Source organism: Aptenodytes patagonicus, chromosome 5, assembly GCF_965638725.1.
Source record: "Aptenodytes patagonicus chromosome 5, bAptPat1.pri.cur, whole genome shotgun sequence".
NCBI lineage: Eukaryota > Metazoa > Chordata > Aves > Sphenisciformes > Spheniscidae > Aptenodytes > Aptenodytes patagonicus.
The window spans coordinates 28,880,444-28,904,562 of record NC_134953.1 but is presented as its reverse complement, the minus strand read 5'-3'; the positions used below and the strand labels follow the sequence as shown (position 1 = coordinate 28,904,562).

Here is a 24,119-nt window from a genome sequence, read left to right as displayed (position 1 = left end):
CCTCTGGATGCTTTTGAATCCCAGCAGAGGACTGCAGTCCAAAACTCTTGCAGGCTCCTCAGGTGAGTGTCTGACATCTGGTCCAGTTCATTTGCAACAGGTATTTCATTAGATATATGTAAGTGACAAAAAGGGCCCCCAAAAAATCTTGTTTCCATCTTGTAGTGGAACAGATGATTGGGGGATCATATATAGAGGCAGAAAGCTATGAGTCTTCTTCCAAAGACCTTTGAAAATGTTGACAAAGTGAGCCCAGGTACTGCAGAGGCTCAGAGATGGGTGGGATGCACGAGGCTCAGAGAAGAAAATGGATAAATTCCTCAGTTGCCCAACTTGCAGCCCAGGAGGAATGAGGGTTGAGGTATCTGGTCACTGAAATCATGAGGTATAGCATCTGTTCTCTGCCTGAATGACTGAATTCTTTATTTAAAAAAAGAAGAAAATATGAGGGGTAATATACTCTTGATCCAATTTTTTTGCAAAATTACTGCTTGTTGCTTAGGATTTGAAAACACTTCTAGAAAAATAAAGGGTGATGTCTGTCTGCAAGCAATAGTTCAAGTCCACCATGAACAAAGAGCAAAGCTCTCAAACAGTAGCTGAAGGCATTCAGTGTTATTTTAAACTATTAAATGAAAAGGGGGGGGGAAAGTCTTGTAGGTCTATGTCGTGGTTTAACCTCAGTCGGCAACTGAGCACCACACAGCCGCTCACTCACTCCCCGCCCCACCCCACCCCCCGGTGGGATGGGGGAGAGAATTGGAAGAGTAGAAGTGAGAAAAACTCATGGGTTGAGATAAGAACAGTTTAATAATTCAAATAAAATAATAACAGCAATAATAATAATGTAATAATAATAGTAATATACAAAGCAAGTGATGCACAATGCAATTGCTCACCACCTGCCAACCGATGCCCAGCCAGCCCCCGAGCAGCGGCCCCCCCCGGCCAGCTTTCCCCAGTTTATGTACTGAGCATGACGTCACATGGTATGGAATGTCCCCTGGGCCAGTTTGGGTCAGCTGTCCTGGCTGTGCCCCCTCCCAGCTTCTTGTGCACCTCCAGCCTTCTCAGTCAGTAGAGCATGGGAAGCTGAGAAGTCCTTGACCAGTGTAAGCACTACTTAGCAACAACTAAAACATCGGTGTGTTATCAACATTGTTCTCATCCTAAATCCAAAACACAGCACTGTACCAGCTACTAGGAAGGAAATTAACTCTATCCCAGCCGAAACCAGGACAGTCTACTTTCTAAATAATCCAAACCGTGATGAAGGCTAGTAACATGTGGAATACAAAATATTGCACACACGTCTGAATTGTTTGATATTGCTAATAGGCAAACAGTAAATATGTACTTGGGGTTTTTTGATGCTTGAGTGCTAGTCAATACTAGGCAATCATACTGACTGATTGAGCAAGAGCCCCTACACTCTTACAAGAGGAATAGAATGGGAAACTTTTCAAAATATGATAAAAAATGCTAGTATGGAGTTATGCAGATAAAATGTCACAGAGCTCTTTGAAAAAGGGGAGAGAAAATAGCACAGAACTATTCCTCTGCAAAACCATTCCATATTTCTGTTCATTAATCCTGAATCAGACTTTTTTCCTCCCAATTAGCAAGTTGAAAAATGGGAGGGGGGTTATTCTCAGGGAGGTTTACCTTGAAGCTTTCTCTATTCCACCTCTTTTCAAGTGCAGAATACCTATGCTTACTAAATACTTCCAGCTCCTGTGGGTGGGAAGGAGGGTGGGCTCTCCAAGGCAGCAGCTGTGTTAATGATAAGTCCCAAATCATAGCCTGTGCTTTTCACATTAGCACATTCATGTTTTGCAGTGGAGACAAGGGCTCTGTTGGTGCCAGCATGGGCTATTGCTAGCATGACACTATCCTCCAGGGAAAGGATGTCAAACCTCACTGGGCAAGTAGTATAAATCAGGGTTTATTTGAATGCTTTCCTGAGCAGTCCTCATGGGGTCCACAGGCTGGTAAGTGCATTGCCTTCAGTTTGGATCTTTGGGCTTCCAGACTTGAGCAAGCAGACATGCATGCATGCAATTTTAAACTCACTAATAACTCACATTTTGCATCATTTGAAGCTTCTGACAAACTTAGCTTTGAATCGCTGAAACCTCCTATGTGCTAAATGTTTAGCCTTTGCTGGACCAGGGCTGAATTGTTAAACAAAGCAGAAAAGATGTTTAGACAGAATAAATTTTGGGAATCTTTTGTGGGCTGCACAAAGCTGCAAGATCATAGAAAGCTGGAATAAGGAAGAAGGACCTCTGAACACTCAGTCATTTGAGTTGGAGAGACGCCCACCCTTTGAGATATTTTTCTGAACCTTGCTTGAACTGTTTCAGCTCCTTCGTTCTGTAACATGGAGCTGGAGCTTCATAAGTGCTTCCCTGCTGAACCTCCAGTTCTTCCCTCCGATCAGATTAGAAAATCAAGAGCCATGTCTTTCTCACGGTATTTTTAGCATTTCTCTTTCTGTGGGCAGGAAGCTCAGAGGCTTGTGAAAATGCCGAGTGCTCAAAATTTAAAAGATATTAACTGAGCTTTTAAAACCACAGAATCCTGGTGCTTGCTTGATCTTGGGGCATTTTTTTAAATTACTTTTTTTAGTTCCCTAAATTGGCTTTTCCATGACTAGCCTGAGGGTAGGTAGAGAGGGGGAAGTAACATGGGTGGACTATGGTATGTGCCATTGCCTTTCTGACAATGAACATCTGAAAGCTAAAAAGTCATCTGGAAGCTGAAATCCTTTGGGAAGTTAAGCAAAAGCTCATGGGAAGCACAGCTGGTGGAATGTGGGAAAGGGAAAGAGTACGTGTGTGTTTTCTGAGCTCCTTAAAAATCATGTCTTTTTCAGAAATTACTTTAAGGAATAATTAATTGCCTGTGCAAGCTGGGCTCTGTGCTTAGATTTCTTCATCGACGGTGCATTTTCCAGTGGGATTCCTGTGCTCCCCTGGGGTTTGTGTCCCCACAGTGAGCCCAAACATCAGTCATAGACCTGTTCCTAGGGGCAGTATCCCTCCTGCACCCCTCCTTGCACCCCAGCAATTCCAATCCTCTGCTCTTTAGGCTTTTCCTTTCTTTTTCCCTTTTTTTTTTTTTTTTTTTTTTTTTTTTTTTTTTTTTTTTTTTTTTTTTTTTAATGAGAGTAGTCACATTTCAATCCAGGCCTGGATTTGATTTTCTCAAATCTTAGAGATGCAATTGTACCTTGAAATTTTAATTTTTGCTTTGAACTCTTAAGTACTCTGCTTTCAGGGTGCTTCTCAAGGGTGCAACAGCTTGGACATAGGATGCTTTAAAGGAAAGAAAGCTCTGTTATATGAGTTTCTAAATCTTTTGCTTTTCAGGACTTCTGGGTATATCCAAAGAACCTCTGGTTATTTTCTATGTGCACTTGGCCAATTTTTCATCCCTTCACTAAAACAGTTTTCCACTGTTTGGGACTTCAATTTTATTAGCAACTTCTGACTTTTTAGTACTGTCTTGGAGCTGCGCTTGAATCAACCATGCAATTAAAAATAAAGTCCATCAAAAAGAATAATTAAGTGAAAAGCAAACAAGCCAACTAAACTTATTTTTTCTTTTACTGTGCTCTAGAAAATACAAACTGATTCTTTTTTCAGGGTTGGGAAGGAGCACAAAGTTTGAGTTCAGGTTAATTGTAACCACACAACTTTCTTCTGAAATCATTGTCTGAGGAATAGCTCCAGGCACTACAGTGATTTCTATGCTTTATGAGAAGTGTTTGTTTTTATTCATTCCTCTTATTATTTCATATGAAATAATAACAACAGATGTGATTTTAGAAAAAAAAGTATTATAAATGTTTAAACTCACTGCTAGAGCAGACACACCAGGTCTCCATAAAACTGAGACTTACACTTTATAAAAGGTCCTAAAACCAAGTTGGATTGATTTTAGGTATTTCCTGTCACAGGCTCTCTATATAGGTCAAGTATTTAGCCCAGATGTGCAACCTGGAGGAGGGCTAGGCAGCCACTGAGACCAGCCTGTGCAGGGTGACGACTCACAAATAAACTCTGAAGCTTGAGCAGTCGTCCCCACCCCTCAGTGATGCTTCCCTGTAGTGGGCAGCACAGTTCCTGCTGTGAGAGGAGGAGGGATATTAATTGCAAGGGGTATAAGCACAGTTGGGTGCTGGGGTGTGATGGTTGGCTTGGCAATCTCTGCTGAAGTGGTCAGCCTGCCGTTGAGGGTCTTCTTGCTTGTGCATGGAGGTGTGTTTGCAACTATGTGTTTGTCTACGTGCAGAGGAGGCAAATTTTAATGTCACTTCTGATTAGCAATATATTTTTTGGAAAGATTTAAAATTGGCAAAGATTAGTTTTTCACAAACCAGCAGGGGAGGAATGACTCTTGGAAGGATGATCCTGTACTATTCACCTAGGTCTCACTGCAGATACAGACTACTTCCATTCTACATTCTGTTGGTAAACATGTATTTTTAGTTTTAATCATGAAAAAATGAAAGATGACATTTCAACTCACACCTAAGATGACTAATGACTGTCTGTCGCCTAAAGGCGTAGCTCATATTACTTCATCATGCTAGTTCTGAAGTTTGCTGGCTCCCATCAAGAGCTAAGTCAGAAAGCTAAACAGCCTACTATGAAACACAAAACTGAATAGCAAAGTGATGCTCTCTTCATCCTTGATTTACTTTTGTTAGGCTTTGGACTGCTTCATCAAAGGAAGCTAATGAATCTGTTTCAATATCGTATATACCAGGTTTTCCATCTTATAGAAAAGTAAAAGAAATACAGTTTGGTCTATGCTAGAGTTTAACTTGATTAAAAGTTGAATAACGTTAAGTAGTTCTGACCGGGAAGCAGCTGATTTCAGTCTTTCTCAAGTGTAAATTTAGCACATAGGAATGGAGGTAACTATAGTAGTGGTGATAAAATTTAATGGCTCGTCAGTACTAATGAGACCTCCTTTACAATCTCTCAAGTTTTTCCTGCTGTATGTGTGTGGGCTTCCTGTGTGTGCAAGGGAGAGTGAGAAGGTGACAACTGGGTGATATCAGTGGTTCCATCTATTTCAGTGAAATTAGGTGTTTTTAGAGAACTGCTGAAGCTCTTCATGTGTATTTCACCACTAGGTCTACTATAGCCCCAGGTGCGCAATTCTGATCCTCGTGATGGAGCATATACAGCCCCTTTCCTATGTCCTCCCACTTGGATACTTCCCTTGTGCCGCCTGGGATCCCTGTTTTGCTCCAAAAGAGTGGCTTTGCTGCAAAATCCTTAAAGCTGGCAGAATTCTTGGTAGATGTATATTTCCAGGGCCCGAAGTTACGGACATTTTCCAGGTTATTTATGTTTAAGGAGTTTCCTGACTATGCTGTCACTCTGTACAGCTGCAGAGTGAACGTGCTATACCTAACTATGGATATATTTACTTCTGTATAAAGGTGCTACTACAGCTTTCATAGAGGGGGAGGAAAATCATTGCACCGTAAGCCAATTTTATACTCATACAACTGTTTTTATGCAGTTATACTATTTTTGGTAAAATCCACTCAAATGGAATTGTTAAAGTGGTTAAGCTTTAGCACTTTTAAGGTGTCTCATTTATTGAGCCAGGATTGTATCTTAAGACAGTAGCTATTTTCTGTCTTGATTTTATACTTGCTAATGGTATTCCAAGTTTCAATGTTTATTTTTAATGGCTACAATTAATGTTCTTATTGTAGAAGCTTTGGTCTTGCAGTATACCTCAGTGATTTGATATTTTAAGCTATTTCTGGCATGAAGACATTGGACAGATATGTGTTTTTAATGGTAATTTTAGACCTCTACCCAGCCATTGTGCGAGCGGTCTGTCTCAGTTTTTTTCTCCATTGTTTGGCTAAGTCTATTTGTTTAACTCTGGAAAAAAAAGGATGGTTCTCATTTTTTGATGGCTGTACTCAGTTTTGTGGCTTTAGCTGGAATTACAGAAAGTCTTCATCCTGCGCTTCAGAAAAACATCAGAGGAGACATTTTAAAATTAATAGCACAGAAGTCAGCCTTAGTCAAAGCTTATAATAAAAAGTTAAGAATTGATACGGTATTTTTCAGGCTGCATTTTTTTTCGCCATTAAAGGGAATAATATGTCTTTTTCAGAGCAACTAAATACACATATTCCTTTGTAGAGAAAGTGGAAGACTTGTCAGGTTTGGATACAAATGAGAGGGTACCTTGTATCACGAGCATCTGGATACCTTACCTGGGGCTATGCCTACATTGATACTTAATGCCTCCATATGCTGATGGTCCACACAGAATACAGCTTGTCTTCGCATTGTTTCTTTTGTTAATGGCCAGGATGCCATGACCAGGTTTGCAATAAATTCCCACCCTTGTCCTTTCCCAGGTCAGGTCAGCAAGGTGGTGTTCCCCCGGGCAGTGAGGCAGAAACTCTGGGGTGCCTGCCTGCACCTCCCTTTCCTCTGCCTTTCTCTCCTCCTAAAGAGACGTGGGGAAAGAGAGATGAAGTGAGTTTAAGACATGCAAGAGCTATGGACGGTGTTTCCATACCTACCCACCTCTCCACCTGGAGGAGGCTGCTGCCTGCAGGCACGTATGGGTATGGTTGCTTCCTACCCCTGAGCAGAAGGACCACAGGCAGCAAGAAACAGAGCCAGGAGGAAAAATGGGAAATGCTTCTTGTTCCCAAACATGCTGACTTTGTGCATGTGGGATTGGGCTCCTGCATTGTCCACGTCATAAATCACGTCATCTCCTAGGCAGGCTGTACAATGGCAGCAGTAGGCAGCTCAGGGAATGTATATGGTATCTGGAGTTTAGATGAGCCTCTTGAGTCTGAAAGCTTGGCCAGAAAACTCCCAGAGAACAGGTTTTCTGGAAATGCCTGCTTCCAGCTGCGCCAGGAATAATAGAAGCTCTTCCTGCTAAATGTGCTGTTTTGTTGCCTCTAGAACCAGCCACAACCTGGCTTTGTGAGGGAGCAAAAATGTGAAAAGTAATGAAAGAAAAAAAGAATAGCGTACTTTCTGAATCTCAGAAGTGTTTGGTTTCATGTCAGACCTGACCTAAAGGATCAAGACAATTCTTAATTTATTCTTTATTTCCCTTTAATTGCTGAATTTTCCCTCAACCTTGGAAGGAGGACAAGAGACACTTTTACCCTTGCATAGAGTCTGTACCCTGCAACTTTTCAAGTAACTGTTGTGCCCAATCCTGCCAGCTGGTACACAGTGTTTAGGTGCCGTGTCTTTGCACCACAGGAGAGCTCTGTGTGTCACTGGTATCAGATATGGTGAGGACACAACTTTGGTGGCCTTGAAACTGTCTCAGGGCTTTCACTCTTGTCTGCTGCCTCTGACTCCAGTGGACACCTTCCCTATCCAGGACTGGCCTTGTGCCATCAGGCAGGACCTGTTTGCAACCTCTCTGTAACTACCTCCTTTCCTAAAGAGCTGGTTCAGTTTTTGAAGCATGGATAGTGCAGGACACGTGGAAGACCATTGCAGCAAGTCTTCTGGTGAGACTCCTAGCAGGGAAAGGAGTGTGTTTACCTAGAAGACAAAGCAGTGCCTAGCGAGCAAGCTAGGATTAAAAAGCCCCTCCCTCCCCCACAGGCTAAGGGGCTGTCAAAACACAGCTCCTTGGCCCAGAGGCAGCTCCTGGAGAAGATGGTTGCAAAGAAGCATATCTGATCATCAAAAGCAGCTCTGAGATATCAGATGGGTAACATTTGTGGTAGCCTTACTCAGGCGTCGCCCTCACCTAGAGCCCATGAAAATGTTCCTCCTGATTTAAGGAGGCTTTGGGTCAGACCTCTAACAGAGCTGGGTTTTGTGGCTTCTAACCAAAAGTGTTTGTGGCTTTTTTTTTTTTAATCTTCAACAGCAACTGTGAGGATAAATGTATGCTGCAGTGCTGTGATAAATATTGCCTTTTCCTTCCGAGAGAAGTCCCCGATGTCTTAAACACCCGTGCAGTATTTGTTGCTTGTCCTAGAAAAATATACAGCTTTGATGCAACATTAGAGAACAATTAATGTTATCTTAGGATAGAAAATTTTGGCATCTATTTAACGCTTTACTTGATCTTTGATCTGGGACTGTAATTCAGTATTTTAACTTCTATATAGGGGATTTGTTGTAAGTGGACATTGCTTGCTTTGTTCTTTTAGTGCCCAGGGAATGGGTTTATAAGAAAAAGCAAATAAAAGCAAACTGTGTGTGCTTGAAGAACCTTCATCTGCCTGTACTGCTTCAATTAATCTGGGGTGCATGGGGGCTGGTGGCCTGAATTCTGGCCAGAAAAGAAACTAGTATGTATTGCTAGCAACACTTTGGATGTGAACAAAGTCAGAAAGCGGCTCAGACTGAAACGCATGGACCCGTTTCCAGGGAAAAGCTGGGCCATACCAAGTATAGAATGTGACTCATAAACATCTGCGGAAATTTCACACTTCCACGATCACATTGTCAAAACAGCAAAATTTAGCTAGACCGCGTTCCCCCCACAAATGTCCTAAGACTGTAAATATAACAAATTATTTACAAAATGGAGAAACTTGTTCTGTTTAATTCAGCCCCCACAAGGGCTGTGCCTCACAGAAAAGCAATCAAAAGATATTTTCAGCAAGTAGCAGGTCAGCAGAAATGTGCTTTTACTGTTATTTCACCTTTCAGGTGCATTGCAGTATTAAAATACTTTGCATACCTGTGACCTAAGTATTACTTGAGACACAAGAATTAGATGGCCAGAGTTTCCACTAAAAGTTTCTGCTATTGAAAGATGAATTATCAACCACACTTTTCATAGGAGAAGCTCTGAAGTTAGCTGTTAGGGTAAAATTATTATATTGACCTCATTAAGAATTTTTGTCCAAGACCATAAAGATCTAAGAATAGTATGAATAGTATAATAAGTGTTAAAGTTTTCATCCCCCAAAATACATACCTAATTGTGTGCTTAACTTATCTATATCAGTAGCTTCACAGATTTGCATCTTCTTCATTAACTATATGTTTAAGTGTTTTGCTTAAACAAGGCCTAAATTCTGCATCTACCCTGGGATAGCCCAGAAAAAGAAACAGGGAATCAAAACCTAAAACTAAATCTGTCTTATTACATGGGATTGTGCCGTGAGATACCCGACCATATTGTGTCGGCAAGATATGTGTTGAGTCCCCAGACAAGCAAGGTGTCCAGAGAAGGGACGAGTCTATAGCCATGTCTGATAGGCAAATGGGTTTACAGAAGGAAGAAACTGGTATTAATTACAGTGATAGGTTGTTACTAGAAATAGAAATAGCATCCTAGAGCATATGATGCTGGCACCATACCTGCTTCCTTTCCCAGAGATGACAGATCATCTCCATTGCTGTAGGTGCCTGCTGGCCACTGTCATCCCCCTACTTGGGCATACTCTGGCCACAATAAGGCCAAGATGTGCAACGTGGTTTTGATCCTCTAAACTGACCAGCATAATTTTTAAAGATACTTCAGTGTCCGTTGTTGCTGCTGAATGCAGTGATAACTTGGGATGTGCTGCATTACTGAAAATCATACTGGCAATGTATGTTTTGATGGAAAATGCTCAACTTAAAGAAATAGTTACACTGGGAGGGTGATGAGGTCTTCATATTTATCATAGTGATGTTCTTCTGTTGACTTTGGTGGTGCAAGCTCAAGCCCCAAATGCAAAGCTACAGATCCCAACAGCAACAACAAAAAATCCTGGCACTAAACCCGTTCTTTGCATAGATAAAATTCTGTGTTAACTCACCGTCAGCACTGCCTTGACCTCCTCCCGTCTTCTCTGAACTGCTGTATCTCTGTAGTGTAACATCCCTTCTCCCCAAACAAATACTTTGAAATGCAAGGGGATTCTTAAGTATTTAAAAATGACAAAGCTCCTGGAGCTAAAACACATTTAGAATCATAAAAAATAAAGAGTACATTCTGCCTCCAAATGTCAAGCAGACCGTCAGACTGCACAAGGCTGATATTTCCCCATTTCTAGATCTGAGTATCACTGTGCACGAGGAGCTAGACAAGCACAGACTTGCGGGAGTTGAAAAGGATTATAGGTATGGCTTTTAAAAATGTACGTGAAAAGGAAACATGATGCTTCTTTTTTCTTTCCCTTCGAAAAGCTGAACATATTCCTAAATTGATGGAAAATATTCTTTAAATAAAACAATAATTTGTCTGCTATGCCTCCGAAAGAACAGTACAGCATGATTTCCTAAATGCATCCTTATTAGATACAAAAGCTATAAAGACAATCTTTATTTAGACCAGAAGAAAATAAAATAAATGAATAATATAGGCAATAAAGATGAACAGAAGCGTTTTCCTTGCCCTGCTCATACATATATCTTCTACTTACGGAATTAATATGTTTCTAAGAACGCCTGCTAATACAGTTTTATCATAAAGAACAGCTAACGTTGCAGCAGAGCAGCTGTAATTATACTGCAGGTGTAAGGACAACCAAGCTGACTCTGCAGAAGGTGGTTTTTTTGACCAGAGTTTCAGTGGAAGATGCTGCATCAGTAGGCCACAGCCATCATGAGGCTGAAACTGCTTTCAAAACCTGGGCTAATATCCTTGCACGGAGCCATGCTGAGATTGCGAGTTGAGTTGATGTTGGCTTGAGAAGGGAGCTCAGTAGCTCCTTCGGGAAGTGCTCTCAGTATAGGCAAGCCCTAAATTGTAAGTGGTAAGTTCCGATTTCAAGAGATGAGGTTGTGACTGAAGTAATTCTCAAGTGTTCCCCCCCCCACCCCGACTTCAAGGGTCAGGCGATTGCTAACAGTGTCAAAGTATCAGAAATGCCTAGCTGGGATACAATCATCTGTCTGGCTAGCAGAAGCATAATTGAAAATAGTGGGTACTGATATATAGCCATTTAACATAGCTAATAGGACAGCTATTTCAAAATGGAAACCTCACAAGAACACTATTCAAGATACAAATGTTATTAAGTCTGAATCCAAGCCCCATTTCTTTTTAGGTCTTGGAATTAATTAATTTGATCCAGACATCTTATTAATGGCTTGTTTCTAAAGTGAATACCTATTCATGGTTGCAGATGACACACAAAATCATGGCTGGATATGGGCCAGGAAGACAGAAATGTCCATAACTCAGCCTCTTCCCTACACCTGCAATCTTAATGCTTGCTTTTTGGTCGCTCTAAAACACAAATACTTTAGCTGCATTTTGTTAGTAAGTTGTTATGTACATAGTATGTGGATTTAAATGTCTTTCAAAGCCATAGTTGAATTTCCTGTATTTTACAATTATTACTTTTTCAACCAGTTAAAGAAATGACCAAATAACTAGGTCATTTCCGGTTGAATCTATAAGGTATGAACTGCTCTGATGATTCATGCTATCAAATTTCTGTAGCTTCTGCAAGTGTTTTTCAAACTAGCATGGAGAATACAAAATCATTAAGACAGTCTTATTGTTTGTGTGGCAATTTTCATTGTTATATGGAAGATTTCTTAAAGTTAAATAAAATACATTATAGCAATACTTTAAAAAGTACCATCTTTATGAATGACATAAATCAGTTTCTCTTCCTGTATGTTTGTCAAAAATAGGTTGTCCTGGTTATCTCTAGTAGCTTTAAGAAGCAGAGGGGACACGCACCAACAAAATAACTTATCTAAAATTAAATTCACAGTATGACTCAGGATTTATGTTTTTTTCAGTAGTGAAATGGCAACTTTAATTGGATTGTGTTGTATTATAATGAGTAACCTGGAGTTAATCAGATGAGGCCATACTGAAAAATTTTCCCCCACCATCTCTGTACATTACAGATTGATGTTTTGGTCTAATATGCTCCTCTTTTCATCCCTTTATTGGTGCTGGAATTCATATGCATGTGGAAAAAATTAATATTCCTAAAGTGTTAATAGTCAAATATTATGGCTATAAATAGAAGACATAATTTCATTTAAAAGCAAAATCAAAGGTCTTCTCTTGTGGAAAACAGCACAAATTCCATACATCAAAGCTACTGCAAACAATAGGCTTGGTGACTCCAAGAATATCATCCCCGTGCAGAGCTGCACAGATGGAAACATCTAAAGGTCAGTGGTCTTTTATGGAGCATCCTGCTGTTCTGTTCCCAGTTTGGGATGGTCACTGGAGAAAGAGCGGCCAACTGTGAAAGGAATGCTTTTCATTAATTTTTCATTAATTTTCAGTCAAGTATTGGAGCAAAATACTTGATTTTTCTTACCAAGTTAAAAGAAAAATACTCTTTATGTGATTTGGTAAGTTAATGAAGTCACAGCTTAAAGTCTAGTTCACTTCCAGAGAAAGCAAGTTAGGTGTTCTCCTACTAATTTATATAAATAACAGTAAAAAATAAATTCCTGGATACTATTGAATTGATGGTAAAGATCCTAATGATTTCACTTGACATATCGTAAGGCTTGAGCACATTGAGAAAGGACAGCGTATTGTTAACAACCTATTGCACAGTTTTCATCAAAGGTATCTATACTGCATATCATAGATAGTTCCTGCCTGCTCTTAGAACCTAATCTTGCTTTCATTGAAAACTCCTGTTAAATTGAGCATTTCATAATATTGGCCTGTTAATCTGATGCATTCACAGACAATACAAATAATTCATCCTTGAAAAATAAAGAGCAGTCAGGCGTGTTTAACTGAGATCTATATGAACATTTTTGAGTCTATTATTAGGCTTCAGTTTCTCTAGAAACAGAGATAATACACACAAATATATGCAGGCAATTTTTTCAGCCTGTAAATACCCACCTTGCAGTCTAAGAAACCCTCCCTGAAATCCACAGGCAACCCAAGAATATTGCAGTTTTATAGTAAATTAGTAACATTTCAGCCTGAATAAAACCAAATCCACTTCTCATACATACGCTGGCAGGTGTATGTCACTCCAGGTAACTTCAGCCAGGTCTGCCAGGCAGCTGCCAGGCTCAAAAATAGCGCATTTCCTACAGGTTTCATGAAAATAGGTCTCTGTACAGAAGAGAGCAATGGTGAGGAAGGGGACTGCAGATTGCGTGGCTGTGTGTCCTGCAGAGCAGCGATGTGCTGACTGCCCCCGGGGTAGCTCCGTAAGTCTTTGCTCCTGTTCGGTAGTGGAGAACGGGCTGTGAAGAGATCTGGAAGAGACTAAGCTTCAGTGGGTCTGTTGCTGATGGAGCTGGCTGTTCACTTTGTGGGAAATTTTCTACTTTTTTATTAACTCCTAGCAGTACCTGTAGATTGCCCCTTAGCCTTGTTAGGTGCAGTAAAAATATTGAATTAAATGATATGGACATGAGGAAAAATTTCTTTACTGAAAGAGTGGTTAAACATTGGAAGAGGCTGCCCAGGGAAGTGGTTGAGTCACCATCCCTGGAGGTATTTAAAAGACGTGTAGATGAGGCGCTTAGGGACATGGTTTAGTGGGCATGGTGGTGTTGGGTTGATGGTTGGACTCGATGATCTTAGAGGTCTTTTCCAACCTTAATGATTCTATGATTCTATGATTCTATGATATTTTATGAACTGAGTATGTAAAAACAGCTTGCTTTTATTTCCAGCTCAGACCACAGGTACTTCTGGGTGGCTTTTGAGTGCCTGGGAATGGTGAGACTGTTCATAGAGCAAAATACACCAAAGTACACAAGAGTTTGCAGGATTACACCACGAGACTGATTTCCAAACCTGTCTTGAGGACTGAATTTGTTAAAGAAAGGCAGGCAGTTCCCAGCTACATTATTTACTGCCAGTAGAGATCTGTCAGAGCCTGAGACTTCTTCCAGTCAGAGTACGATGAAAGATGAAACACCCTATAAGGAAATGCAATTAAAACAATCAGCCAATGAAACAAAAATCCTCTGAGCTATTCCTTCCTCTGGCTTTCCTTATACATCCTGTCTCTTCTCTGTTTGGATAATCAGATTGAAAGCTCTTCGAAATGAGGAACTGTCTACATTTTGTCTCTTGTGTAAGACTAAGATCACTGTTGGTACTTTAGAAAATACAGTAATATTTAGCATTTGTCTTTACTGCTTCTGATGGAGACATTTGGCCCTGGATTTGTGCGAGAACTTTCCTAAGGATGAACACAGAAATACTAGCGTGAATTGACAGCACGTAACGTTTTCCCTGAGGGATTTTAGGTTGTTATGCGCTACGGAGAAGCATAGGAAATCTCATATGTTTTGCCAGTTTGTGCATAGTAATGCAAAACTACATCTGAAAGCTAGACATGATCAGGATGAGATTCTCAGGTACATACCCTCATGACATTTTGGTGAGTGATTAAAAATATATATGTAAGTGGGATACAGGTGTGGAGCGTGGGAGTGAGCTCTTTCTTTGACAATTGTCCAGCAACTGTGGCACAAGGGAGATTGCAATCCCAGCTGTCAGGCAGGCGGTGAGGAGGGATGGTTTGGGGACTGGAGGGGCGGCCTGGGGATTGGTAATGTGGCCTGGGCTCTACGACTGGTGCTCGGCTCCTGTCTCTGTCAGAGCCCATTGTGCAAGTTACAGCAAACCTCCCACACTCAACTGCAGAAAAAATCTGTCCTCTATCCAAACCCAGAAGTTACACGGCCATGGCAGTGCAAAACCTAGTCTAACCTAACAAGTACCTGATCTAAATAATAAGTATGACACTGCTTTCCACCTCTGCCCCATGCAGACTTTCCAATTCCAGCTGGCACTGACTTCGGGGTCTCTAAATTGTGCTCTGCTGTACAGTTTAGGTGCTCCCAAAGTATCTCTCTGTGCTTTTGTTCACCTCCTGTGAAACACCGAGAGTGGGTCTTCCCCACCTCACCATGGTATTTTGAGGCTAAATATGCTAAGCATTGTGAGGGACTTAAATACTGTAGTGGCTGGGGTCATTTTAGAGCAGAATATTTTTCTGATAATCATGAAGTAGACTCTTTCCAACATCTTATCTTCCAAAGCCAGAGCTCCAGGCTCTAGTTTGCTGCATTGCTGGCTAGCAGCTAAAGTAATGGCATCTGCTTTTCTTTCTTCAAGGCTTTGCACAATTTGGAGCTTAGAGAGATGGCCACTTGTTTCAAAATTGCCCTCTGTGCTTAGTCATTACCTCTGCAGAGCTCAGCTGTCCGGCCTCTCAGACCTCTGTAACAGATGATATTGTGCAACATGAGGGACTGTGATTGAAGTTTCCAGAACAGATTTTAATTAAAAACATAACTTCATACAGTAGCTTGGAATGAATGGAGGGCAGGGAGGGGGAATCAAAACAAGAGATGAAAAAGAAAATGCCGAAAGAGAGAAAAATAAAAGGCCCTTTAACTGACATTTTGTACAGAAAAGCACTTGACAGGAAAGACTGCATATCCACAAAAAACTGAAGCATAGAGCAAGCAGTAATAACTGAGACCCTCAAAAAGCCAGATCCTGAGCTGGTGTAAATCAGCATTGCTTCATTGATTTTATGAGAGCTGCCATTTGTCATTGACTTCAGTGGTGCTGTGCTCATTTATAGCAGCTGAGGACCCCAGCCAGTTTGGCACAAGTGAATCCAGAAACTTTGACTACTTGTTTGTTTTGTTGTTGGGTTTTTTTTAATTAAATTTTAATCAATCTTTTGTTTTATAGATTGTCCTCCACTTGGTCTAGAGACATTAAAAATTACTGACTTCCAGCTCCATGCCTCTACAGCAAAGCGGTATGGCCTTGGGGCCCACAGAGGAAGGCTTAATATTCAGGTAACATCAATTTTTCTCCTAAGTAGGAGAATGGCTTAAGGTTGTACTGTTGTATAAAGAGAACCAATGGATGGTTATTGGTTCTGACTACTTTGTCAGCTCATGTAATTTAAATGAAGGGGAAACACTGGAATTATAGAAGTGAATAAGGTTGATGGATAACCTTTAGATTTGTGGGCCTCAGTTAAAAAAACCTCCAAACTTAGTGTGCTGAGGGTGCAAATCCAAACACCTCTCTGAGTAAAGCAAAGGTGGAGGCAGCCCAGAACTGCTCCCTTCCAAGCTGCGGGAAATCATCTCAGCTCCCTTAACAATCAGCCTGGAAGGAAGCTCACACAGCAAGCTGCTTTTTCGTTGTTTGCCTGTAGTTAATGACAATGGTTAATTGCAGGTGTGGTTTTAAGTGAAGCACCTGCCCTAAGGCAGCTTTTCAGAGGCAATGATTATGCTACGAAAAAATGCTTCAATTCAGAAATCGCTAGCATACAATCTGCTTTAGCTTCTATTATTTAATACTAAAGATGTGCTTAGGTGCTTTGCAGGACCAAATTCTATTTTCCCATTTCTTGTGTTTCTGTTTTCCACTTCATTAGTGCTGCTTTCTGAGTTACAATCTTTTCCAGTGTAAAAATGTTACTTTTGTGTAATAAAGTACAACATTTAAAACTCAAAGTCATAAACAGGATACTAGCAACAAGCCAACAGTGAAATATCTCTAAAGTTTATTTCATTTATTAGTTACCTTTCATTATTAGACCCTCCATTAGATTTTTTTTTTTTTTCCAGCTGAAGGGGTTTGCTAGTTAATGAACTAAGACTGGGACTAGGAAGGATGATCTCTAATCAGCAGTGCAGTTTCACATGGTGCCTGCTGCAGTGTAATGGTGGGCAGCTGCTGGAAGGAGGGACCCCTCTTGGTTAAAATCCCACGGTGCAGCTGCCCCTCTTTGCTTCAGTTTCTTCTAGTACCTCTGTATAAACAGCTCTCTGAGCTTCTCGGGGGGGGGGAGAAACAACTTTTTTTTTTCCATTGTTTGTTTAAATGAATTGATTTTGGTCCAAAAGTTCAGTAAGCAACTTTGCTATGCAGCCACATGATCAACAGAGCCAGCTAGAGGTGAGTGGCAGGAGCCCTCAGGCAGCATGGAGGTGGGAACAGGCTCTTCCTTTCCAATCCAGTGTGCAGGTACAACGGGTTGGGTGCAATGTGAGGTCTCACCTGCAGCCTTCGTAGTTAATTCCTTTTGAGATCTGAGTGAGGTGGCTTACTTCTTTACTTCATATTGTCTGCTAGGAAAAAAAAAAAAACCCTCATGAACAAAAACGGTATGCGGGTGATATTTAGATGGGTTCTATAAGAATGTTTACTATTTTATTACAGTTTTGTTTATATAGTGGCATAAGACCAAGGACTGTCATGCAAACCTTGGAATTCTTTGTTGGTTGTGGTTCCTCATTTTTCATGCTGGTGTTAAAGTTCAATTTATTTAAACATAAGAATGACCATACTGGTTTAGACCAGGAGTCTATCTAGTCCGGTGTCCTGCCATCACCAGTAACACTGCATTAAAATAAATAGAGAAGTGTAAGAGTCTTACCTATGGATGATGTTTCCCCTAAATATAATTCAGACCCTCCAGCAAAAGCCAAGGGGACAGTCTCTTGCTGGGAAGCAAGCAGAAGTGAGGTGCCACTCAGCTTTTCCTTCCTGAAAGCTCCTGGGGCTTGGATTAGACCAAGCGTGTTTCTTTTGGTGTTCTGTCCCCTAGGACCTCGGGGCCTGCACTTCTCCCATCCCACCTTCACCTGCTGGGTAGCAGCCATGCCTGGGCCCTGCTGGTTATAACCATAATGCTTCTGCTGGTTCTGTGGCAGTGGCTTCCTTTGCATTTATTGTGAGAATAAGGTCCCCACCTCTGCAGCGTGGGGGCTGTTGTACCCTCCCTGGAGTGCTGTGCAGAGTCTCGGATGAAAGGACCTTCCGTCTTGTGCAAATTGGGGTTTTATTCTTCTTTGTTCAAAAGATGGTGCCTTTTTTTTTTGCTGTGAACAAAGACTTCATGATGTCATGCTTCTGCTTGATACAGACTTTCGTGTTGTCGTTTTCTTGAGCTGTATGAATTCTACATGGATTGATTCTCCTTATTACCCAAAAGCTGTTTTTACTCTTTTCTGGTATAGGGACTTACCTGATCCCAGGACTGTGGGAGGCTCATATACAAATAATCCAACAACACCTGGTTTATAGCAAAGTGACTTCTCTGGTTTACTCTTCTTGTTTAAATGTAGCCCTTTTTCTCTGCTACATCTTTACCCCTAATAAAGATTTCTAGCAATCCTCGAATCAAAGGCTTTTACCCTTACTGGAAGCTTATCTGTATACTATAGATAGAGTAATTCCTTAAACCCTTGACCACTTAGAGTTACCACTATGACTGGCAGTGTTAAAAGTATGGGCTTGCATTTATATTTCTTTAGATACTGCTTCCCTTGGGATTAACTTAAAATTAATGGCACTTTAAAATTTTTCAAAGCCACTTAGAATTTGCAGATCTCTTCCCTGTCACTTGGGTTTCAGTGCTTAATTTTACTTTGCATTAGGACTTCTGAATTTCAGTAGTATTTAAAAGATATATACTTATAACCAAGAATAGGTACTACAGGGGACTGGTGTGTTAGATGGATAATGAGGTCCATGGTGCTTTCTGTTTGCCGCTCAAAAGCGCAGGTTGCAGTGTGCTGGGGAAAGGCAAAAGGTACTGTATTTAAGCAGCTGTGTTTTCATGCTGTTTAGTACTGTATGTGAAGAAAAACACTTGGCCCAAGTGGGAGAGACTCTGAGAGGCTGATGTGCCGCTCAAGTTTCACAAGAGCACTATGCTAAATGTATGGTGATGAGCAATTTTGTGGGCTGCTGCCTTTGTGGCATGGTCTGGGTACCACCGCAGTGCCATTGCAATATTCATGTGACTATTGTGTTCCTCCCTGAAATAAGACAAAATCCACTCTCTGATCAACCCCATCATCTGATGCGAAGTCAGCCAAGAAGCTTAGGGCTCACCCCAGGTAACTGGCACTACCTCTATTCACAGGGAATTCACAGAATAATGAAGTTTTTCAAAGGCTTCTGAGGGTTATTTTTTTCTGTTCAGATTATTTAAAGCATATTAAACTAATCAGGCAGCCTATGCTTTATTCTGAAGAAGAACAGGCTTAGCAGGACTGGATAAGACCTTCTAGGATCTGCTTCTCTTGTGACCTTGCACTATATGGGACCTGATTTTGCTCCCAGTCCTATTTGGATGTGGTGATTAAGCTGAGATCTCTTGAGGGCAGGAGCAATGCTACTTGGGTTGTAGAGCCCAGTATATTGGAGATCTAGCCTGCAACCGTAATAGTGGCACAACTAGTAGTAATTTAACATCATCAGGAAAAATCACAGCATAAAATAATATTCAGTGAGGCGCTCTGCCTTCAGGGATAAAAGTCATTAGTATTTGTCACTTGTGCAATAATTAGCAGTGGTTAAAACCTGAAATAATTAGTCAAATTATGTTTCTTCCCCGTCCTCATTTTCCTAGTTGGAGAAATCCAGACAACGTTGAAGATTAATCAAGTAATGCAATCGTGTTTGCAAATAAGCAGGATGTATTGCTTTTTGTCTTTTTAGTTTTTTGTTTCACTAGTTCCTTTTGAAAAGCTCCATTGTCAAAACACAAGCAAAAGACAAAATTATTGAAGTTCTACTTTCAGCCTGTGTGCTTCAATTCTTCTGTTCTCTACTGGCAGTGGTTGTTATAAATACCTGTGATGAGTAATGCTTTTTTGTTTTTTACCTCCCAAACTTCCTATGGTAAAATAATGTTTGTGATCACCCTGCTGAGAATGAAGATTTTAAGCAGAAGGGGTTTGATATTAGGTATATTTTTATTGCTGCTCTAGCTGACTTGTGGCAGAAGACTGAAATTTCTTTCTTCATTTGAATACATTTAGGCAGTAATATCTTTCTCCTCATTATAGAATAAGGCTTTTGGAACAGTGATGATGTGAGCGTTCTGTCTTGCACATGTCTAACTCAGAAAAGAAACATGAATTAAATTCAGAAGTCATATCATTTGTAAAGGAATCGTAACCTTTTGATTTCCCTTCATCTTATCTTCTGGGTACATAATAAATAGTTGATTTGTTTTATTTGAATTACAATTTTCAACATTCACATTTATAGATAACTTATTCAGGAGTGACAGAAAAAAGTCCCTTTTCCTATATCAAAAAGGTATTTTTTCATAAGACACTGCATATCGAGAAATGTTTTTGCATTTGGCTGCAAGTGAAATATAAGCTGGGTTGGACTTTGAGTTATTCTTGAAAATTCAGTGAAGGACAAAAGGGTTTGCTTGAGACCTAGTCCTTACCTCCAGTTTTCATTAGCTCCTTCACTTTCCTACTTATGAAGATAATGTAAATGTTTAAAATGCATAGCTTAAAGCTTATGTATGTCATAACTTGAATCCATTATCTCCATTAATTCAATATACAATTTTTAAATTCAAGTAAACATCTTACTGAGGAAAAGGTATCTTGATCTATATTCTTTGATTGAATATTTGGTGATAATTGTTCTCGTCTTTCAGGAATGAAAATTTTTCCAAAGAAATCTAATAGCAATTTTAACTACTAAATATTTGATTGAGTTTATAAGGGGGTTTTATAGAAACAATATTTTGAAGGTGGCCATAGGGCAAACCCAAAACCTCAAGCACCTCAAGAAAAAATACAGACTTGAAGCTTGAAAAGAAATGTTTCAACACAATTTTATTGGAATTCCTTTCCTTTGGAAATATTTCTAATAAATCTTCTCATTGATTAAACTCTTCTTTTTTTTTCCAAGTAGTACTCTGTGATAGTTAGACACAGACACCTGCTTCTTTTTACCTAGTAAAAATATTCTTTTAGCTTCAGAGAAGCTGATGGCAGGAAATAAGAGAGCAGGAAGAAGTAGCACCGCAGCTTCTTTTTTCTTTTATGCTCTCTCTGCCGCTATTTAAGACCATAGTACTTTAAGCTGTACGTAACTGTAAGCACATCCTTTAGACTCCCCGTGTTTGATATACAACTTAAACACATGCTTAGCTTTGTTGAAGTCCAGTTGAGACCATGGAGGCTTGAGTATGTAATTTAGGGGTATTTTGCAAATAAGCTCTTTTTTCTCTCCTCTGCTTCCTTTTCTCACTGCAACGTAGAGGAGAGGTTTACACCCTGATGAGGGTCACACTAATGGACAACATCCTCAGTCTGAATAAGGACCAAGGATCCCAGCTGAAGCAATGACAGATATGGGTACTTGGTCTGCAGAAACTGGTGGAATTTCATCAGTGTGAAGGGGATTAGCACAATGCTGGTTCAAGGTGCTCTGCAGATCTTAATGCTTCCTGGCAAGCATTGGTTTTAAACCCTAAGGCTACTTCAAATTCCATCTTATTTTAAAATGCATTGAGACCTTTTCTTGAAAAAGGGTATAACTCAGGTCAGTGATCATATTTATATTCTCATGTTTTCCCATTGTTCACTTCTCCTTGAAGAATTTATCTTCCATTGTTAATAGAGTTTTTCTCTATATCTTGTACTTTGACTTTTATACAAACTTCACTTTAAAATATCAGAGTTAGTACATAGAAGTAGGTGGTCTAATGTAAATTTAGTAGATGCAGGAAAACAAGTAACTTTTAAGATGCCCTATCTCAGAGTTGAATACCTGAGAAAACAGGAAGTTTTGGGAATTAAATTTAGGAATAAATTAAATTGCTTTGCAGCACTTCCTTCAGATGGCACCAGACTCGCATTGGGAAAAGAGATTAATAACTGCATCCTTTCTTTGGGAGTTAGACCTACCCAATGCCCTTCTGGTAGAAACTGTCTAAAAATGGAGGTAGACAGACCTGTCAGTCTCTGCCACTGTAACCCAGCTATGGCTGTAATATCTGCTAATACTGCTCAGTGGGGAGCTGAGGGATAATTCAGGAAACTTAACTGGCAGTTGTATTCTTGGGTACTTCATTTATGTTTTGTATATACACACACTAACTGAAAATATACCATTGAACTGTATACTAGAGCTTTAAGATCTGTCTTTAATATAAACCTACATAGTTTTCCGGACTTTTAATTTATATTTGGGAAATATTTAAGGGTATCCATTCTTGGAATTGCATGGATGGCAATGATAAATCCACATTAAACACAGATGAAATATCATAAAAATACATGTAGCCTCAGAGGACCATACGGAAAATATTCTGTGCTCTCTATGGTAGTAGCCAGCTTGGTGCCAAACATTTCCTGGGCTTTAGTAATAAGATAAATATCTGAAGACCTCAGATGCTATGTTTCTTTAAATGCTGTTTCAGATGTATTTAGAATACAGCTTGCTCAAAATACCTTGCAGCTATTTCTTTGAAAATGTTGAGAAGGCTGTTTGTGGTGTTCTTGCCAACATAAACTGGGATATAGATTGGTACACAAGTTGGAGTGCAGCTGGGCATTCCTAAATTTTTAACCTTTGATATTAATTTGCTTAAGGCTTGAATATCCCTAGTGATAAAAATTAATAATTCTGGGATTGAAAATTGGTGGGAAATGGTATTGCTGTTTCCATATGCCCTACACTCCCCTTTGCTGCTTCCAGGGGAAAGGAGATTGCTCCAGCACTAAACATTATTTACATGGGTTGGAGATGGCTTTTTAGGACTTCCATAACCCTGAAGACTATGTGGATAACTTGTTCTGGATAAAGGCTGTATCAGGCCACAGGCACAGACAGGTGGACTGAACTGAAGCTCTCTTTATGCTCTAACTTAAATTTCTATGTAATGCTGCTTAGTTTTTAAAAGGACTTTGCAGAATTCGCCTCCCCGCTTTGAGTAAGAAAGTATTTTGGTCACTCGTTATAGCTATTGAGAATGACAGTCTCAGGGGTCTTAAACTGGAGCCAAAGGAGTAAGTGGAATGAATGATGACTTCATGGGTTCTTTTCTTTTTCCTATGAAAGACCTTCAGTTTCTTGGTTCTGATTTGTGAAGACAGTTTTGCCTTCTCTTCAGGCAGGTGTTAATGAAAATGATTTTTATGATGGTGCTTGGTGTGCAGGAAGAAATGACCCATATCAGTGGATTGAAGTAGATGCTCGAAGGCTAACAAAATTCACTGGAGTCATCACACAAGGAAGAAACTCTCTCTGGTCGTAAGTACATGCTTACTTGTCTCCATGAGATCCTGAGCTTTCAGAGCAAGGAATTTATGTTGTATTGTGTTTTGGTTCTTCAAGGAAAAAACAATGGAAATGCTGTGTGACATCAAGTAATTGAACAGAGGAACGGTAAAAGACAAAGTCATCATATATGGCATAAAATACAAGTTTAAGGGTAGCAAACTTCTATAGTCACTATCTACATCTGGCAAAAGAATCAACATGATTCCCTCAGATTATATGCCTTTATACTTACCTTGTCAAATTTGCTTGTGTTAACCTTCCTCATTCTTTTCCAATATTTAACTTGATTAGTTTAGATACTAGTTTTTTAGATATTAGTTTAGAATAACCACTCATCTTTGAGATTTCCTAATATATAGGCAATCACCAAATAATTGGTGAAATTCCAAAACAACATGATTTTTAAATGAGCAGTTAAAACAAATTCTATATCTATACTTTTTTTTGTTCTATAGAGGAATTTATAATAACCAAAACCCACACGGTATTTGCTGACCAAGATTGCAATGTTTGGTAGGGAGCATGTTGTGCTGTATTTATGGATGCTAGGAAGACTCTATTCAGTTCGAGCTTGCTTTTAGGAAGGAGTGCTTGTCAGGAATAAGGCAGCTGCCTTGCTGCATTGGCCTAAGGAGGCAATCCAGCCATGAGTACCCCAGGAACTTAACTTTGGTCTGATAGTGCTGCCCACTTCCAATGCTGAAAGCATTCGTGAGCTTTCTGGTTACTGCTTCTGTTACAGAATGAGTATATTGCACTGGGAAATAACTGTTTTGCACAGACTTGTGTGCCTTTACTCATTTGTGACCCGCTTCTGAGCGTAGGTGCCCAGATTACTGTAGAATACAGCCAGTGTGAATGAGGTAAGAATTATATACCAGGAATACAGCAATCAGCTGGCATAAACAGGAACTGGAAAAAATAAACTGGAGTTAATTTTTTTTTCCTGACTCTTACAGTGTTTGTTCAGTCTTTTAATTTATCGTTGGGTCTCATTGCATTACATGAGCAAGTAATCCTGCTTGTGCTGCTAGACCTTTTGACCAAGTATGCAGGAGATGCACAGCCTTAGATCCATTCTGGTCAGATCT

At 40.0% G+C, this 24,119-nt stretch overlaps 1 protein-coding gene across 1 annotated transcript in view; it reads left to right on the top strand.

Annotated features, from left to right (window-relative positions):
- CPXM2 (carboxypeptidase X, M14 family member 2) overlaps positions 1–24,119 on the top strand; it is a 78,806-nt gene that overhangs the window by 11,544 nt on the left and 43,143 nt on the right. Inside the window, exons 2-3 of the mRNA XM_076339194.1 lie at positions 15,649–15,758; positions 22,859–22,998. Of these exons, the coding sequence (XP_076195309.1) occupies positions 15,649–15,758; positions 22,859–22,998 (250 nt within the window). The remainder of the gene's footprint in view (positions 1–15,648; positions 15,759–22,858; positions 22,999–24,119) is intronic.